This window comes from Dromaius novaehollandiae, chromosome 11 (assembly GCF_036370855.1).
Source record: "Dromaius novaehollandiae isolate bDroNov1 chromosome 11, bDroNov1.hap1, whole genome shotgun sequence".
Lineage (NCBI taxonomy): Eukaryota > Metazoa > Chordata > Aves > Casuariiformes > Dromaiidae > Dromaius > Dromaius novaehollandiae.
Window position 1 is genome coordinate 21,303,970 of NC_088108.1, and position 17,445 is coordinate 21,321,414.

The following is a 17,445-nucleotide window of genomic DNA, read 5'->3' on the forward strand; positions in this document are numbered from 1 at the left end:
GCCCTGAGGCGCGGCGGCGGCTTCTGTTCACCGGGGCGGCCGTTGGGGCGGGCTGTTGCCGCCCCCTCAGCGGGGAGGTGACGGTCCCTGTCACCTCAGTCCTTGCGCTTTCTCCCAAGCATATGGCTCTTACTCCTCTGCTCTCACCCTGCACCCCAGCTAACACTCGGTTCCACGCAGCTGTGCTCTGTAGTACTCCTTATTTCTATCCAGTGCATAATAAATACTGATTTTTTCCCCCAAAGTCCCCTTTGGTGACTCTTACCAGAACACTCTTACCAGAACCGCTTTTCAGTTTCTAGTTGCCAGGATAACAGAGAAAGGTTTAAATAAGACCTTACCAGCTCAGAAATCAGAAGGGGAAATCCAAGATTTTGTATTGCAACCCTTATTTTAAACCCAGCAACTTAAAAATTTAAGACATTTTAACATCTTCTTCAGCAGTCAGTGATGTCTGCAGACTACAAAAGTGGGATGTGCCCCAGCTCTTCGGGCCTCGTGGCCCATTTCCACCAGGACACAGCCACAGTGGTGCTGTGTCCGTAACGCCAAGCCCTGGGCTAGCTGGTTCAGGTACCGATGGCAGGAGCGTGCAGGGCTGGCTGCAAAACCTGTTTGAGAAGCTTGGTAAGTGCAAATGATGGCTGCAAGCTGAGCTTCTTGGCAAGACCGATATTCGCTACTGACGCATTACAGTGAAGGCATTGCTGTCACTGCAGAGCAGACAACACCTCTACCTTCCTCTCTGTGTCTCCCATCTAGAAGCCCCTGCCTCTCCATTTTCTCACCTACCTCCGACGTTACATTTGCATTACCCCTGCAAAACCACCATGTAAAACCATTTTACCCACTTCAGCAATCAGCAGCGAGTTGCCCTTTCCATAGGACAGCACCAGGCGAATGAAGGCGGGGGATAGTAATTCTTATATTTCTTTTCAGCCTAACCTGGAGAAATTGAGTGGCTGTTTCAGGCAGGTCTCGGCTATGGCTTAGGGAGCTGTGATCCTATATTGCTAAACTACAGATGGCCACAACTAGATCCCAAATAGATGACTGAGGAAAAGCAGGTCATGGAGTTGCAGTATGGAAACAGTGGTCAAAATCCGTGCCAGAAACTATTGGTTTGTGCTGCTCTGATCTACTCATCTGAGTTTCATGCACAAAAGGTATTGAATTTCTATAAATAACTATGAATTGGTAGCTCTCCAGAGAATTGATCTTTGGGCAGGCTGTCGTGGAAGTATTTATATTTGAACTGACTGAACTAATTTATATTTGAACTGAACTTGCCAGAAGATCGAGATGTTTGATGAAACTATGCAGCTAGGCATGAGGGAGATCCAAACTACTGCACTTCATATGGAAAGGTTTGCAGTTTAAATCCAGCTCTGTTGTTAAACGCCACAGGGTCCATTTGAGAGAGTGACATTACAGGTGAAAGCTACAAAAAAACTGCATAAAGGGTTCTCCTCATGGAAATGTCTCCCTCTCCTGTTTCTTTCTAAGGTGTTCATTTTTATGGTTGTCAGTGAAAAGGCATGAATTGATCTGTTTTTTTATATGTATGTGGGCTTGTCAGTAATATACTTGATTGCATTCTTCTAGTCTTAAAAACATAAGGAAATCTTTCTAATCTGTAATAATGCAAGCAGTATTGAAGGGCAAGTAATCAACACTGGTTAGATAGGAATGTAAAGGCTTTTGAGGTTTTCACTGAATATGTTTCCTTGGCTCTCCCTTCCAAGTCTGTTTCCTATTCTGCAGGGACCAATATTAGGAGTTATTACTATCTTCATTTCCCATCAGAAGAATCAAAGTTGGAAATTGGTCTGCAAAAGAAACTGTCAGGGCTTTTTATTCTTGAACTTCTTTCTTAATTGAGCATTACTGATAACTTTCCATTCTGACTTCAGCTTGTTTCCTGAATATTTGGGAAATTTTTCTACAAATTACAAACTTAAAAAAAAAAGAGGGGAGAGAGAGAAATTAAATATCCTCTATGAAAAAGATCTATTTCACTAAACTTGGAGCATGACCATACATGAACTGTGTAATGGATTATAGTGAAATACAGTTCCATTTTGTAATGTAGATGGAAACAAAGTTTTGATGTGAAGCATGAGACATATCTTTTAGAAGTGAAAGAAGAATTTGGCCCTAATACAATTAGGGCAGCCATGTTCAAATGCTACATCTTATAATTATTTTGCTGCTGATCACATCTAGCTACATGTACAGTACTTGTTAACAGAATGTTAAAAAAATTAAGCCTTGAGTTACCAATGAAGTATTTTACTCTTTTAATCAGAAGAGAAAAAAAGAGAACTGAGTTTGCATTTGCTTTTATTTCCAGTTACCTGGCAGGTGGTCAGCAAATACACCAGTGTAGGTCACAGAATTACACAGAGAGACTTCATATATAGGAGGGGGACTATTTTTAGCATGTTTCTTACAGTGACTAATAATTCACTTTTTTCACTACCTATTTCAACCAAGGAAACAATGAAGTTTAAATTTTTTTGTTTTGAAACTAGACTTTGAACCTGTTTTCTACATTATAATTGGATGAGTATCTGGCTATGCCAGTCCTCAGTCTCTGCACTGCTATCACATGTAGTTACCTCCCACATCAGAGGTCATCTTTCCCTTTTCCCATGCACAATAATACCATCCACAACCTCTTAGCATCTAGGCTGGGAAGGTGATCCTCTTTTAAGTGCACACTGCAGTCCAGAGAAGTCTTTGTATATCTTCTTTTGTATTCTCAACAGATCTATGACGTAATGTTACCTCCTGCTCTCACTAATACATGGAGCTGTTGAATGTCTGTAACTGAACAGAGGAGACTGAAAAATTGAAGAATAGAGTTTGATGTTCCCTGATCCGGATATGAAAATTAGGAAGCCCTGTGACTGTAACTGCACTGGGCAGTACTAATAAAGAGTCTACAGATTCTGTGCAACCTCTCAGAAAGCAAAGTCTGAAGAATACCACGAAGGAGAAGAGAAATCCCAGAGGAGTGAACAATGCCTGTGCCATGCATTAAGAAAGTGAGTAAGGTAATATGCTGGTGGACTGTAGGGGCAGGCAGCGAGGCATTGGACAAGATAGAGTTAAGGAGCCGAAAGCCTTGGGAGGAATAAATAGCAGTATGTAGATAAGGTAGTAGCCGCATGGAATGAGAAGGAGTGATGATGGGAACATGACCTTTGAGAAAGTACCGATCCGGGCTACAGCTTGTATAAAGGGCTTGCTTGCTTGAATAAAGTTGATTCTGATCCAGCACATCGGAGTCCGTGAATCAGACTGCCACAGTGAACCATATTCTTTATCTCCTATGATTATTATAAGGCAACATGACCTAGGAAACTGAGATAGCATTTCTGAGTGCTTCAACCCTACCCACCTCCTCCTGTTCCTCCATGCAGCTGGGGCAGGTAACAGTGTGGGAGGGGGCTGGAAGGGCAATAGGTGTAGCTGGAAGGGCAGCATTTTCTTATTACCTCCCAGCAGGTTAGTTGTGGAGCCCTGCCAGCCCTAGAGACTTCATAGGCTCAGATGTGTTATGATTTCTGATATCCTAGTATGTACAGGTAAGAGCCTGAAAATGTACCAGGCAGCACTGCTTACTATATAGCACAGATAACCTTTGAAAAGCTGTAGAAAAGCCACCTGATGACCTGAACAGCTGATGCAGGTGCAGTATAGGAACACGTCTGCAGAGACAGCTCCTCAGACCACAAAGACATCCTCAGCATGGCAACCCCCCAGAAACACATGGGGACTGGCCCTTGGCATCCTCTTATTCAAACCTGGGATCAGGGGCTTCACTTGAGTTTCTCTTCCAAGTCTCCTCGTTAATCTTAATGGGACTTCAGCCTGGGAACCAGGTGCATTAAGTAACTTACCTGCAATACATCTTGGCACAGTTCCCTCACTGTTCAAAGATGAACAAGAAGCTACATGAAATCCTGAAACATTCTAGGAACCTACAATTCCTTTGACTGTGCATCTTGTTGAAATTAACTCTAAGGGTCTTTCAAAGAGTGGGAATGGGTGTTATTTTTAGGTTCTGGCTACCAGTTTTCAGTGACAGTATTCACAGTGCATACTGATCTTCTGTAAAAAAGGTAAAGAAAGGAGAAAGACAGATTTGCAAAAAAAAAAGGCATTGTTTAAAAAACACATAAAAGAAAACACAATCAGACAACTTCCCTTTTGTTGTCAGTTATTTTTAAGAAGATAACTGAAAAATCTGTTTTTGTTTTTAAATTAAAATATGAAGTGTTAATTAGACTGGGTCTTGTTGAATGACTAATAACAGTTCAGCTACATACAGTTTAAAACAATGAAAACAGCAGTTTTCTATATCTATAGATTTCCTCCTAACTTTTCCATTTTCAGCTGTCGAGTTAAAAGAAAAGTAGCCACAATTGACTTTCATGTATAATTAAAAATGAGATAGTTTGAAGTGACATACATTGTTTATAATACAATGTTTAGCACTAATTTAGCTGAGTTTATTTCAGTTTACTACCAGTCTCCTATGAAGGAGCATTGACAGGCACATTAATCCCAATTAACCAGAACTGCCTTCAGATTGTTTTAGCTAGACTGTGCTAATTTCCTGCAGACACTTTCACAAGATTAAACTGACCCTTGTGGGAGTTGTTTTGCATCCCGAGTGAAATAACCGCTGCTTTTGCCGCCCAGGTCGGAAACAGGACGAGAGAGGCAGGGGAGCTGACGCGCCTCGCCGCTGAGGCGCCTGCAGACAACAGGCGAGCGCCGCTCCGCCGCGGGACGCTTCGCCGAGTTAGCCGACAAACCCACGCTCGCCTATCGCGCCCCGCCGGCGCCCGCCCGTCTCCGCGCAGAACGGGGCGCTCCAGCCCGCCGCCCTCCGGCTCTCGCTGAGGCCGCTGCCCGCCGCCGCACCTGCGCAGGCCCCGGCCCGGCGAGACCTCCGTGCCGCCGCCGGCGGACAGCGGCCTCCCCTTGTCGAGCCCGCCGCCGCCTGCATCCGGGGCTCCGGCCGGCCGGTGACGTCAGCGGTATAAAGGCCTGCAGCGCCTTTGTTCGCTCTCATTGCGCAGTTGCAGGTCGGTCGGAGCGGAGGTGAGTGCTGCAAAGCGTGACGAGCAGGCCGGGGGCTCCGGGGCGGTGGGAAGGGCGGCCCCGCGGCGCTGGGCGCTGCGGCAGTGCGGCGGGAGGTCCGGCCTGCGGGTGAGGGAGATGCGTTTTGCTTGCACGCACGCCCCTTCGGGCCTGAGGCCGGGCGCGGCGGAGCCAGGCCCCCGCCCCTGGCTGCCTGCCCCCGTGCCGGGTGGAAAGAATAGCATGGCTGTGGCGGAGCGCGGGGGGGGGGTCCCAGTCGCGTGAGGTGCGTGGCCGCCATTTTAGGTGCGGGGGGTTCTCCTCGGGGTCCCGCCGCGTGGTCCTCTTCCTCCGTGAGGAGGACAAAGAGGCGGCGGCCTCGCCTTGAGGGCCGCGCGGATAGTTCGAAGCGGGGTTGAGGCGCGCGGTCTGGTTAGCGCTGAGGCGATGGGCCGGCGCCGGCAGGGAGAAGAATCCCTGCCAAGGGTGGCCGCCATTTTGTGGAGGCGCCTGGAGACCGCGGAGGGTCTGACGCCCCCTCCCCGCCCCCGTTCCCCTGACCAGGCTCGCGCCTTCCAGGGGCGGGAGGGGGGAGGCCGCGCGCGCCGCGGCCTCCGGGGCGGCCTGCGCAGCCGGGATGGCCCGGCCCGCGCCGGGCATCCGCCGCCCCTGGGGGGCCGCTTTGTCCCCGCGCGCCTTGCGTGCTGCGGTCGCTGCGCGGGCCCTCCTCGTGTGCTGCTCCGCGCTTTCCCGCCACTGGGCCGGCGCCATGTGTCCGTAGGCGCCAGGCATTTCGCCAGGAGCTTTGAGGTTTGGCTTTCTTTGTGTTCGGCGAGTCCTTCTCTCCCCTCCCCCGGCTGTGTAGGACTGCAGTGATGGGGTGGTGTCCCTTCAGGCTGATACGTGGTCTAGGCCAGGATTTTCACGTGCTGCCAACATATTTAAAATAACTTAAAGAACTAGCTTAAATTGAAATGTTGGCAACAGCTGACTCAGTTTACAATTTAGTTGCATCTCGACATAATAAGTATATTTGTTGATTAATCTAGAACAGGATTTGTGGGGAGGGGATGCTGGGCTTATTGTTGAGGATGAAATGACAGGAACCCTGAAAGGCTTTTCATATCCACCACACCTGTTTGATCTTAAAACTGTTGCTGTTTCTACTTTGGTTCTCTTTTCAAGGTTAATTGAATCTATTTGAAATAACTTACATAATGTGAAGAAGTAACTGTAGGCCCTACTTTGTCTAGTTTCTTTGGTCTAACAATTGTTTCTTACTTTGTTCTCTATACCTCAAAGCTCTTTATTGACATCTTGTTCAAGAGAATTGCTTGTGTGTTTGGGAGAAGTTATGTTCCATGGGGTTGTGTGGAAGTCTCTGTTGTAGTCTAATGCTTTGTTAATAACAACCTTTTGCTTTTAATAGGTCATTACGGAATCAAAATGGTTGAAGCAGATCGTCCTGGGAAACTGTTCATTGGGGGCCTGAACACAGAGACAAATGAAAAAGCCCTTGAGGCTGTATTCGGCAAATATGGGCGCATTGTGGAAGGTAAAAAACAAACAAACAAAATACTACTGGCTAATTGTAAAGCTGGTGTGTGTGTGTGTGTGTGTGTATATATATATACATATGTACACACACACACACACATATATATATATATAAAAGGGCTGTGATGAATTTTGTGGTGTTGATCATCTGAAATGATGATGCTCTCATGTCCTCTAAGAAGTTCTGAGCTTAAAGGTTAGGTAAAGGTTAAGTGTTGCTGCCTAACTACAGAAAAGGGTAACATGTAATTTTATATCTGCAGTTCTCTTGATGAAAGATCGTGAAACCAACAAGTCCAGAGGATTTGCGTTTGTCACGTTTGAGAGTCCAGCAGATGCAAAAGATGCTGCCAGGGACATGAATGGAAAGGTAGGAATTATGGCCAATCATACGTTGCTGTTGCTGCTGACAGGCAATATTGATACATAGTGTAAATCAATAGAACTCAGGCACCGCGTTCAAAGATCCTAGAGACAAGTCATAATTCAAAACTTAGCAAAACTGTTACTTGCTCTAGCTCCATGAAGCTGGAATCACTTTCTTCTGATCCTGGATTTAACAGGAGAAAGTAAAGTCTGGCTGTCAGTCGGTTATACTTTTTTTTTCTTTTTTTTTTTTTTTTCCTTCCTCCCCCTGGTGATGGAGGACTTTCCAGTAGACAGCTCTTCATTCTTTTATGTCTCTTCTAATGTTTTTTTTTATAGTATTTGACTGTGGTACTGTGTAGATGATGTTTTCAGGAAGTGAAGCATCTGGAAATTACTAATGCTTCCCTTAATTTGAGTTTGATGTGACCTGCCCACTATGCTGAGTGTTGATGCAGTATTTATTAGTGAATAGGTATCTTTATACATTTGTGAGTTGCATTACCAACCCACTTGGCATGTATGAGAAGCATCTTGCCAGTTACTGTGAAATGACTTTGCAGTTAGCCAGAATGGAATTTGCTTGTTTACACCCTACAGTGAAACTATGTGATTTAAAGTGGAAATACACATTTCATGTCTTTTCTTTCTTTTGAAAGAGAGAGCTTGGAGCAAGAGTTTTGAGATTAACCTTGGGATAGCCTGTAGGAGGGTTATAGGCTATTGTGATCTCTAGAGGTCTCATTCAACATGTGTTTGAAAAACTAGATGCAAATCTGCAACTTAATGGTCAGTAGCTGGCTATCTTCATAGGGCTGCTGTCTCATTAGACAGTGTGAACTGTCATCCCAGTGAACTTGCATTTTGGGCTGTGATTGCTCTTTGCATAATCTAAACAATTGCGTTAAGGACAAACTGAATTGGCCTCTTAAATGCTGCTCGTGCAAGGTGAAGAAGTCTCTACTGATACTGTTTGTATTAAGAAGGACTCAGACTCTTGACAGCCATATGTCTTGTTAACACGATATATTGAGTTGAAAGAAAAGTCAGTTATTGCAGAGTCAGTAAGTAAAGCTTAGTGAATAGTTCCACTCTGAGAATAACAAAATGAGCTTGCTGTAAGTGTTCACAGTGAACGCTAATTGCTAGCAAAACTTGTTTTGTATTTAAAGTTTTAGCAGACTTGCTCTGTGTGTGCGTTTAATTTCTTGGTGTTTGTGGACATTCTCACAACAATTTGTGCTACTTTCTTTGGAGACTTGCCTCCACTTTAAACAAGTTAATCATTTTTGTGAAGATGGAGAGTGACAACTGAGATAAAGTCCTTTCTGTACCAGTCTAAATATAGTTAAAGGTGCTCCTGTTACTTAAATTTACCTCCATTGCGTAGTTTGCTGCAGTACTGAAGACTTGTTGCCTGCAGTTCTTAAGCCCTGAATTGCTCTGAAGTAATCATTCAGCTGTACCTTCATATGAGGTAACTTCAAGCACTAACAACTATTTGACAGACTGGAAGGAATTCAGTTGCTCATGCCAAGAAGTTTGTGGAGTGCAGCTCTTAAATGAAAATCCATCTGAAAATAAATCGCCAACTGTTTTGGATCTGGAATGCTATGACATCTGCCTGATCACTTTGGAAACTCTTGGGAAAGGAATGGTTAGTAAAGTAGCTGAATCAGATTTAATGTTTGTCTGAGGTAATCTCTGCATGTTCTGGAATGCACCACCGACATTACTTCAAGAACTGCTAGAAAGTACTGCTTTGTGGGTCGTCATTCTCTGTAACTTCTGTCTTAAAGTTATAAAGGTAAAAGTATCCTCATCCGCTCTGGACTTGCAGCGAATAGTGTATGGAAAAAAAATCCCTATTCAGGATCTGGCCAAGAATGACCTTTTTAAATCATAAAGCTTCAGATATTGCTGTCTACATTTGCATGTTCTGTATTGGTTTAGCTTGTTTCAGTCATGGATATCAAAGACTTGGAAGATGATTGTGAGATGGGGTCTGGTCCTCGCCTTCAGAAAGCCTTCTGGACAGTAACTGCTGCTTGTACCTCAAAGACTGCATCCTATGTCTGAGGAGGAGTGATGCTTGAGGCATGGTGTTGGAAGAGGTTCTTCTAATCAGTCAGAACTTGGAATTTTGGGGATGTTCTGAAGTGATGGATTAGAGCACTCATTAGGCTTCCAGGCACTTAGAAAAGAAGCAGAAGCACTGTGCAGGCAATTTAAGCAATCTGCTTATTGTAAGTAGTTAGTTGACCTGTCTAGCCAGGGAAAAGAGTTCTGTATTGCCAGCCTCTGGTTCATTCTGTCATTCCAAAGGAGTTCAAAGTTGAAGCCAGTAGAAGAGACTGACATGGATAAATTCTGTAAGAGTAAATCTGCAGTTCATTCATTCTTTTTTTATCTTTGCAGATGTTTAGGAACAACACTTGTCCAGTGTTTTGTTCTTTTCTGGGTGGAGGGAAGGAAGGAGGTTAACATTTCATTCTAAAATGCAGCAAGCATAAACTAGTCTAAGTGTGCTTGCTGAGGATTAATTTCAGTCCTGTAGAAAGAGGTCAGGAGAAAATGTTTGGGGCAGGGGGAGGGGCAGCAGCAGTGATCCTTTGCTTAAATTGCCTTCTCTGCAGAATTAGATCTAACTAAACCTGTCTGAGCAGCTTGGAAGATATGTTAGAAATATTTTAACAGCAAAATATTAGCTGCCTTTAAGAAGAACTTTAATTGTATGGTAGTCAAGTCTGCATCCTGATGTCGTGAAATACAAATCTCTATCTGGACACAAGTATGAATACTGCAAGTGGACATTTGTGCATTAGGCTGTTTTATGGTCTTTTGGTTTTGAGCCCTGAGGACAAAATGGATCATTAAAGAGAAAATATGACCTTAGAGGAAACATCCTGAATGAGCCAGAGGTTTAATTCAAGTGAAGACTTGCCAAGCCAGTTGGACTGTGTTAGAGGTTGGCAGCAAATACTACAATTCAAGCGACAGTCTAAACTGCATTTAGTGCTACAGAAGGTTGTCTTCCTCTAATCAACAGGAAAGAATTTCCAGAAGTGATACAATGTGGAGAAGCTCTGCCTGATATAAAAGAATCTTCAGTTCTTGAATATATTTGGTGAATGGAAGCCCTCTTGCTGTGCAGTCAAGGAACATGCTAAAATCATAGTCACTGCAGTAATAACAATGAAGTGATCTGTTGAAGAGGAGAGCCCTGTGTGGTGTCAACCTGCAGTTTCTCACCAGCTTCTTTTTACTATTTCTTGGGAATACTTAAATTCTGCCTCAGTCCTAAAACTTTCCAAGTTTATACTTCGTTTAACTTCTCTGTTGAAATCTGGAGCCACTTGCAGGACAGTTCTTTAATTCTGTTTGAGGTTCCCCAGCTCACCCTTACAAAGCTGTATGGATTGTTCATTCCACATAAGGAGTTTTAATTACAATTGCCAATCATATCTTTATTATCCTTAAATGGATCTGTATAGTAGACTTTCCTGCTTTTAGCACCCAGATGATACAACTGTATGGTGCCCAGATCTATTAAAAATGCTACTGTAACACTCTGAATCAAGGTTATAAATGCCAGCAAGTGAGTGTTTATGCTGACAGCTGGTGCTTTGGGCCCGTTGAGAAAATTCCTTACTGTGAGATGGCTTGTCTGAGTTTTATCTCTTCAATGAGATGAGACTTTTATTCCTTGTCTCTTCTGAGAAACTATAAAGTGAAATTGTCCCTTTTGTTTTAAAATAGGACAAACCTTTTGAAAAATACTTTTTCCTAGTTAATACAGAGGAAAAATAAGAATTTTCTTGGACCTAACAAAAGGACGTCTTGGACTTTCAGCTTAGCCTTTTAAGACTGTTTGTATAAAGCAGTTTTGGGAAGACAAAAAAAACTTTTGCCTCAGTAAGATGCTTAAGCATAAGGCAAAATGAAATAGAAATAGTTAAGAAAACTGTTCCTCCTTACATTAAAAAAAAAAAAAAAAAAAAGAGAGAGAGGAAGAACTTGGAACTGGCATCCAGGTGTTCAGAACCCTGCTAGCAGAAGGGGTGGTGTTTGGTTTCCAAGATTCAGACAAGCTGTCAGGAATCTACCATGAAACTGAGGACAGCAGTTGTCATGATGATAAAGCTTAAGGCTTCAAGCCTGCTTTTTCCTGTTACGAGAAAGATGACTAAGACAAGAGATGATGACAAAATAATAGTAGATTTAATACATTCCAGTGATTATAGGTACAAACGCTCACTCCTGGAATATTTCAGCTTGTTATGCCAAAGGCTCTTCGGGGAACCTTATATTAAAGTATTTTTGTTTACTCAAAGCCAAAAACAAAATTGTTTTGCTAGTGCGCTTATTTTTCCTCTCCCCTCACATTATATTGAGTTGAACCACTGGATATACACAGCTTTTTTCAAACAGTGGTTAGCACTATGTTTGCTGGTAGAGTACTTGAGCTGCTGAAGTGGATAATTGTTTTTAGAAAGGGTTTCAGTGGAAAAGGAAAAAGGTTAAAACCTCAGTAAACAACTACCAGCAGTCCAGAGTAAAACATTACTAGCAGTCATGTTCTTGTTCATTTATTGGAGCAAAGAAATGCAGTAAACAATTCTGACTATGTAATTCATTAGTTTTCATACTTGAGTTAAATATTTAACTTCTAAAAAGGCAAATAAACCACTGTTTGCCACGATAGAAGTGCAGTAACCTAAATGGCAGATCTTCTGTAGGGATTGTGATCTTGGCTCTGTTCTAATTAGCAAATGTGTGGTGACTGACAGATTGCACAGAAACTTGTTTAACTAAGTTGCATTACTGAATGTGTCTTACCACCTGCTCATATATGAGATACAGTAGTTGGCCACAGAGTTCCTGTTATTGCAGGTCTAAACTCCAGAAACAGCTTCCACTTCAAAAAGAGTCTACTCTGGGAAAGAAACAAGTCATAGAATAAATTGTGACAGTCACCATTTTTTTGAATACACAACTTGAAACAGTAGAAAAGAGGTGTGAACTATCATATTCAGTCTGCTTTATAGATGCTGAAATTACTTTTAAATACTTCAGTGATCACCGTTTTATCAGGACATCAAGAAAATGTACTAAACGGCCTCCCCATTGCCAGAAACCCCAACTGAAGCTAAGATTTCTTCAGCTTAATCCTGTAACTACTGGCTCAGTCATAGTTTGGTACAAAAGTCCATGGCAATTGAAAATAAATTGGAGATCATAAAACATATTTCATTTACAGAATAAATGACATGGGGCTGCCGTAATCATTGGACACTTATGTTTTGACTGAAAGTCCTTTCAGATGCTGCTCTAGATTTTTTTCATCAATACCACAGGAATGAAGTACTGTAGAAATTAGGCCCAACATGCTGCTGAGTACATGGGGACTAATACTGAAGACTTGAATCAGTTCTAGAGTTGCTCTAACTTTATAAAATGGAAGCCCTATAATAGTGAAACAAGAGGGGCTTAATTTAAGAAATACAAACATGACTGAGCAATAAGTAAAGCAGCTTCTTCTTTAGTCATTAGATGGGAAAGCAATTAAAGTGGAACAAGCAACCAAGCCATCCTTTGAAAGTGGTGGCAGGCGTGGGCCGCCACCCCCTCCACGAAGCAGAGGTCCTCCCAGGGGCCTTAGAGGTGGAAGAGGCGGAAGTGGCGCGAGAGGACCACCTTCAAGAGGGAGTCACTTGGGTATGTATTTACCTATCTCATTATATACTTGGACAACATACAAGACAATCCGATTGGAAGATGACAGTAATCCTACTGGAAAAAAAAAATCAAACAGCTGAATAGTGCACTCAATGTTCTTTATTAAAATGGTGAAATATGATCTCAGCAGTTGAGTCAAATTTTTGATTAGGCAAGCACACCTTAAGAAAAGGCTTTCAAATATGAAGATTCCCTTCTACATCTAACACTCCACTTGACTTTTGGCTATGAAAGGAAAGCAAAACTCCTGCCCTGCACGTGAGAAAGGAAGCTTTCTGGTATTCAAGTCGAAAAAGTGATTCTTCCACCAGGGAAAGGGGACTGCCTTTCATTCTTACTAGCAAGAGGTCTAAACTCATTAAATTGTACCTGTTTAAATGACTGATCCTTCCAGATCCTAGTGGGAGTTTGGGAAGCTAAGCCTTGTTTGTTGTTTAAAAAAAAGTGTGTTGAGTTGAAGCTTTCTGAAGTAGGAAGATCAGTACAATACTTGATACTGGATATCCTTTAACTTAAGATGTATCTGTTCATTCAGAGACTTTTCAGTATCAAAACAAACCATCACTTAAAAAAAAGGCAAGCAGCATCTGAGGCATAACTGTAAAAGCTGTAATGCAGAAAAACCCTGGAAATGCTGAAAATGCCATTCTTGAAGAGTCTGTGTACTAGGTCCCACAGACCATGTAGTGCCTTTGTCCCCTCTTTATATAGTATCTTCTCTAGTACATCTTCCCAGGTGGCTCCTGTCTTCTGAGAACCATAACTTGTTGAGAATCTAAGCTGCGACTGATCTGCAAACATCAGTTGTCTTTCTCCCTTTGTGCCACAGCCTGTGGTTTTTTTGGATCAGTTCTGTAAGACAGTTCTTGGCAGGAATTTAGACCCTGTTAAAGTTAATCTGGTATGCTCTCAATTCTGCCTGTAGCATCTAGCTCTGACCAAAATACAAAAGAAAGCTTTTCTGAGGTCTAATTTTAAAAGTTTATTGTTGATCGTACAATGATGATACAGCATGTCAGGTTATCACAGTTCAGATTATAGGGGCATACAGATCAGTATCACAGAAATAATAAGTTGGTGCATACCTTATCCTCCTAGGGTCTTCTCGAGGGCCACTTCCTATGAAGAGAGGTCCACCTCCACGAAGTGGAGGTCCACCGCCTAAAAGATCTGCACCTTCAGGACCAGTGCGTAGCAGCAGTATGGGAGGAAGAGGTAAGGACGTGTTGAATTATTTTCTTGCAGAGTCTCGTAGCACCCTAATCTGTCTTCAGGCACTGATGTAAATTATTGATGACTTTAAACCTCCTGTGGGATGGTGCATTGTTTTATCAGTTCTCTTCATAAAAACATCATTTTCATGCATTTTGAACATGTTCCTTTAGTGCTGCTTTAAAAGCATACAAGCAGAACCATAAAATAACATGAATTCAGCGTACAGTGATTAAGCTTTTAAAATCACTGTAAACAGTCTGCTCATACTTGTCTTGGAGTCTGCTGTGTGGCTGCTGCTAATTAACTTCTTTAATTTGAACTGCCTCTTTTAAGCTCCTGTGTCACGTGGAAGAGACAGCTATGGTGGTCCTCCACGCAGAGAGCCAATGCCATCCCGAAGAGATGTCTACATGTCGCCAAGAGATGATGGCTATAGCACTAAAGATGGGTAAATTCTTCTACCAATTTAGCATGGCTTAATGTTTGTAGTTCTCCAGGTAAGGTCCCTGATCTCAGTGTGACATGCAGCTAATAACTTTTGGTTTTTTTCTAGTTACTCAAGTAGAGATTATCCCAGTTCAAGGGATACACGGGACTATGCGCCACCTCCACGAGACTATGCATATCGTGATTATGGTCATTCCAGTTCACGTGATGAGTACCCCTCTAGAGGCTATAGGTACCTAGCATTAGATTTTTCTTCACATCAGTTATTCTTGCTATGATTCTACTGACTTGTACTGAGTCTCAGTAGTCTTTCCTCTTACAGTGATCGTGATGGATATGGCGGTGGACGTGACAGAGACTACTCAGATCATCCAAGTGGAGGCTCCTACAGAGATTCATATGAGAGTTACGGTAAGATTACATTTTGAGTATCATGTAATTTGTACGGGTGTCATTCTGGTCTTTACTAGGCTGCTCATGTTTTAGGGGGAAGTCGCACACCTTTTTTTTTCCCCCCCCCACAGTGAAAGTGCAGTTGTTGGTTATCATTTGATCATCTTGTTAAATAAGCTATAAACTAAAGAAGCAAAGTCTACAGTTCAGAATTGCAACTGTCTCTGGAAAATATGGCTGAGTTTCTTCTCTAAAATAACAAGCTGTTCTGGAGTACCCAATAAAGAGCCTGCCTGAATAAACACCGTCTTCATTCCTTCAAAGTCTTTAAATCCACTCACTGCCTGATATGTAGCCCCCATTTTAAATACCGCTAATGTGGCAGATTATTCTCAATACAAAAGAGTAACAGTAAACATTTAATACAGCAATTCTGTAAATTCAGATAAAAATTGTTATATATAACTTATAGTGTTGCCATATTACCTGACCGTTGACCCTGCAGGTAACTCACGTAGTGCTCCACCTGCACGAGGGCCCCCGCCATCTTATGGTGGAAGCAGTCGGTATGATGATTACGGCAGCACACGAGATGGATATGGAAGCCGAGAAAGTTACTCAAGCAGCAGAAGCGATGTCTACTCAAGTGGCCGTGATCGTGTTGGAAGACAAGACAGGGGTCTTCCCCCATCCATGGAAAGGGGCTATCCACCTCCTCGTGATTCATACAGTAGTTCAAGCCGCGGAGCACCCAGAGGTGGTGGCCGTGGTGGAAGCCGATCTGATAGAGGTGGAGGCAGAAGCAGATACTAAAAACATTCTTAAGCTTTTGGACCAAGACAGATTACTTCTCAAACAAAGTGGAAGTTGTTCTATCTTTACTACCAGAGGACTACTAAAAGAAAAGTTGTTTTTACCTTTTTTTTATTGTTGCCTGTTAAGTTTTCCCCTCCATGACTTTTATGCTTTTGTGAGGAAAAGTTAAACCAATGTTTAATTTCATTTCAAAATTGTTAACATTTCTTTCAAAAAGCAGATGTTAAATGTATAAAACTTGAGCTGTGTACTAGTGTTGTAATTTTCAAAGTAAAGTTTCCCTGAAATGCCACACTTCCCATCTGATTTTCCTCATGAATGGAACAAGCAGTTCTTAAGATCTTCCACACAACAGCTAGCCATCTAACATGGAGATGGATTGTTCTACGTATTCAGCCTCTCATTCTTAAACAAAGTAGTTGCTTGTGATTTGGAGGGTGGTGGGGCTGTTCCACACTAGAAGTTCAGTTTGGCTAGATACTGAAGTCACATGGTGTCCCCAATACAAAATGCCTTCAAATTTTTGTGTAAAGAGAAATGCAGGATAGCAGTCACTTAACCTGAAAAAGCAAATGGATAATACTATTCTTTGCCTTTCTACTGTTTGATGGGGAATTTGAAAAGATCTCCCAACCAAATAAACCATGTACATGTAAGTCAGCTACAGAATACTGTAAAATAAAAAAAGTTTGACCAGTTCCATCAAAGAAGCTGCAAAACAGTGCTTACTCATACTGTTTCAAATTTTTGCAACTCTGTAGTGTCTCACTTTTAAAGGAACATCTTTGATTCCAAAGGAGAAAATAAGATAAGCAAAAGAAGTCTTTCTCCAACCTCTCAAAGGCTTATGGCTTCATAAAAACAAGTGAATCTTTCAGCATTCCACAACTGATTTAAAGCATCAAATGCCTGTGAAACAGCAAAGATGGTAAGCAAAGCAAACTAGTTTTTCAGTCTAAGTCAAAATTGAACCAAGTTATCTTCTAGTACAGTAAGACAAGCTGCACGTCATGGCAATGGAAAAGCTGTCTAGATTAAAAAAAAAAAAAAAGAAAAGAAATGCTGCAGTACATTAGAAGTTCTCCAAATTCAACATTTCTTCTTGGATAAAAGCATTTATGGCACCAATTTTGAAACTAAAGACATTAAGAATGCAGCTCACTGTAGACAGAATATGGCAAAGTTAGGGCTGGGAGGGGGTATTTTGTGCCCAGTATTTTTCAGTGAAGATGCTAAGCAGGCTGCATATACTATATTTTAACAAAATTAAAGCCTTGCAAAATCAGGAATTAGTTTAGATTGACAAATATCAGCTCGGCTATTGGGAGTTTGAAGCAAGCCATTGCAAACTTGACGTTTAGTTGGATGCCTGACTGTTTAGTTTGACACTGCGTTACAGCGTTATTCTAGTACATGTGGCAGAACCTGTGGCAAGTTGTCGTGACTCAGGTAAAGCCATGAAGTTCAAAAGATGCTCTTGAATATAGTAGACGTGAAGACCTCCAACTAAAAAAAACCTCAAAAGCCTTGTACTACCGTTTAGTCCTCAATAAATTTTGTCGTTCAACTTATGGATTTAACGTGGCAGTGCACCATTGGAAAGGAATGAGAATCCATAAGCCATGCAACCTATCACTAAACCATTCCAGTCCATTCCAAGCCAGTGAATCTTCCACCACTTAAAAAGAAGTAGTAAAACTTGCAACAGACTAATGTGCAAACCCAAACTTATGACTCTTTTGGAAGGGGGGGGAGCATTATAGGTTTAATCTTATCAAAAAATGTGCTTGTTTTCAGTTTGTTGTATCTTATTTT

General features: G+C 42.2%; 1 protein-coding gene and 1 non-coding gene across 4 annotated transcripts; both read left to right on the plus strand.

Moving 5' to 3' along the window:
- Positions 1-4,960: 4,960 nt before the first annotated feature.
- On the plus strand, positions 4,961-15,922 carry RBMX (RNA binding motif protein X-linked). 3 transcript variants are annotated; one of them, XM_026110955.2, is made up of 9 exons: positions 4,961-5,118; positions 6,527-6,652; positions 6,918-7,024; positions 12,567-12,738; positions 13,858-13,974; positions 14,308-14,422; positions 14,528-14,653; positions 14,729-14,832; positions 15,320-15,922. In XM_026110955.2, the coding sequence occupies exons 2-9, from the start codon at positions 6,544-6,546 to the stop codon at positions 15,625-15,627; spliced, it is 1,158 nt and encodes a 385-aa protein (XP_025966740.1). In that variant the 5' UTR covers positions 4,961-5,118; positions 6,527-6,543; the 3' UTR covers positions 15,628-15,922. The 3 variants fall into 3 exon arrangements, with proteins under 3 accessions (XP_025966740.1, XP_025966742.1, XP_025966741.1); XM_026110957.2 differs by having other exon boundaries at positions 14,744-14,832; XM_026110956.2 differs by lacking the exon at positions 4,961-5,118 and adding an exon at positions 5,777-5,907.
- LOC112989781 (small nucleolar RNA SNORD61) lies at positions 6,774-6,846 on the plus strand. Its single transcript, XR_003260912.1, has one exon. It is a non-coding gene; the product is annotated as a small nucleolar RNA SNORD61 (small nucleolar RNA).
- Positions 15,923-17,445: the final 1,523 nt, after the last annotated feature.

Bases quoted from the DNA above. Each gene is read 5' to 3' on its own strand.
- RBMX (XM_026110955.2), top strand. From the start codon at position 6,544: ATGGTTGAAGCAGATCGTCCTGGGAAACTGTTCATTGGGGGCCTGAAC. The intron at 6,653-6,917 runs GTAAAAAACAAA...TTATATCTGCAG, and splicing joins ATATGGGCGCATTGTGGAAG to TTCTCTTGATGAAAGATCGT. The intron at 13,975-14,307 runs GTAAGGACGTGT...GCCTCTTTTAAG, and splicing joins CAGCAGTATGGGAGGAAGAG to CTCCTGTGTCACGTGGAAGA.